The sequence below is a fragment of the Tetrahymena thermophila genome (assembly GCF_000189635.1).
Source record: "Tetrahymena thermophila SB210 genomic scaffold scf_8255696, whole genome shotgun sequence".
Taxonomy (NCBI): Eukaryota; Ciliophora; class Oligohymenophorea; order Hymenostomatida; family Tetrahymenidae; genus Tetrahymena; species Tetrahymena thermophila.
Window position 1 is genome coordinate 1 of NW_002477031.1, and position 1,364 is coordinate 1,364.

Below are 1,364 nucleotides of genomic sequence, written 5' to 3' on the forward strand. Positions count from 1 at the left end.
TATTGAAGAAAAAATGTATCATAAAATAGTTAAATAGAAGGAAAAAATGAAGAAAAAATATGAAATAATAAGATTAATTAATTAATTAAAAATAAAAGTAAAAAATTTGAAAATAAAAGGATGAGCTAAATAAATTAACAAAAAAAGAACAAAAAAAAGCAAGCACAATAAAAACAAAAAGAAAAAAGAGCTTTCTTGTTTTTAATTAGTTTTTATAATTCAAAATATCACAATCCAAAACAAATAAACTGTTTTTACAAAATTATAAGTGTCAAATTTGAGAGATTAATGCAATTTGCTAAACCAGAACCTAAGCCTGATGCACCCATTGCACCAATTTAATTATCACTTTTTAAATATTGAAGAAAAAATATATCATAAAATAGTTAATTAGAAGGAAAAAATGAAGAAAAAAGATGAAATAATAAGATTAATTAATTAATTAAAAATAAAAGTAAAAAATTTGGAAATAAAAGGATCAGCTAAATAAATTAACAAAGAAAGAACAAAAAAAAGCAAGCACAATAAAAACAAAAAGATAAAAAAGATTTATTGTTTTTAATTAGTTTTTATAATACAATCCAAAACAAAGAAACTGTTTTTACTAAAGTTTAAGTGTCAAATTTGAGAGATTAATGCAATTTGCTAAACCACAACCTAAGCCTGATGCACCTACGTCACCAATTTAATTCTTACTTTTAAAATATTGAAGAAAAAATATATCATAAAATAGTTAATTAGAAGGAAAAAATGAAGAAATAATATGAAATAATATGATTAATTAATTAATAATAAAAGTAAAAAATTTGAAAATAAAAGGATGAGCTAAATAAATTAACATAGAAAGAACAAAAAAAAGCAAGCACAATAAAAACAAAAAGAAAAATGAGCTTTCTTGTTTTTAATTAGTTTTTATAATTCAAAATATCACAATCCAAAACAAAGAAACTGTTTTTACTAAAGGTCAACTGTCAAATTTGAGAGATTAATGCAATTTGCTAAACCAGAACCTAAGCCTGATCCACCTAGGTCACCAATCTAATTCTTACTTTTTAAATATTGAAGAAAAAATATATCATAAAATAGTTAATTAGAAGGAAAAAATGAAGAAAAAATATGAAATAATATGATTAATTAATTAATAATAAAAGTAAAAAATTTGAAAATAAAAGGATGAGCTAAATAAATTAACATAGAAAGAACAAAAAAAAGCAAGCACAATAAAAACAAAAAGAAAAATGAGCTTTCTTGTTTTTAATTAGTTTTTATAATTCAAAATATCACAATCCAAAACAAAGAAACTGTTTTTACTAAAGGTCAACTGTCAAATTTGAGAGATTAATGCAATTTGCTAAACCAGAACC

General features: G+C 21.2%; 1 protein-coding gene across 1 annotated transcript; it reads right to left on the reverse strand. All coding sequences in view use genetic code 6, as the record gives it.

Moving 5' to 3' along the window:
• Positions 1 to 605: 605 nt before the first annotated feature.
• On the reverse strand, positions 606 to 1,048 carry TTHERM_002653411 (hypothetical protein; the record flags this gene model as incomplete). Its single annotated transcript, XM_012795128.1, has 2 exons — positions 606 to 695; positions 959 to 1,048. Coding segments are annotated over 2 exons (180 nt in total), but the record flags the coding sequence as incomplete, so codon positions are not given.
• Positions 1,049 to 1,364: the final 316 nt, after the last annotated feature.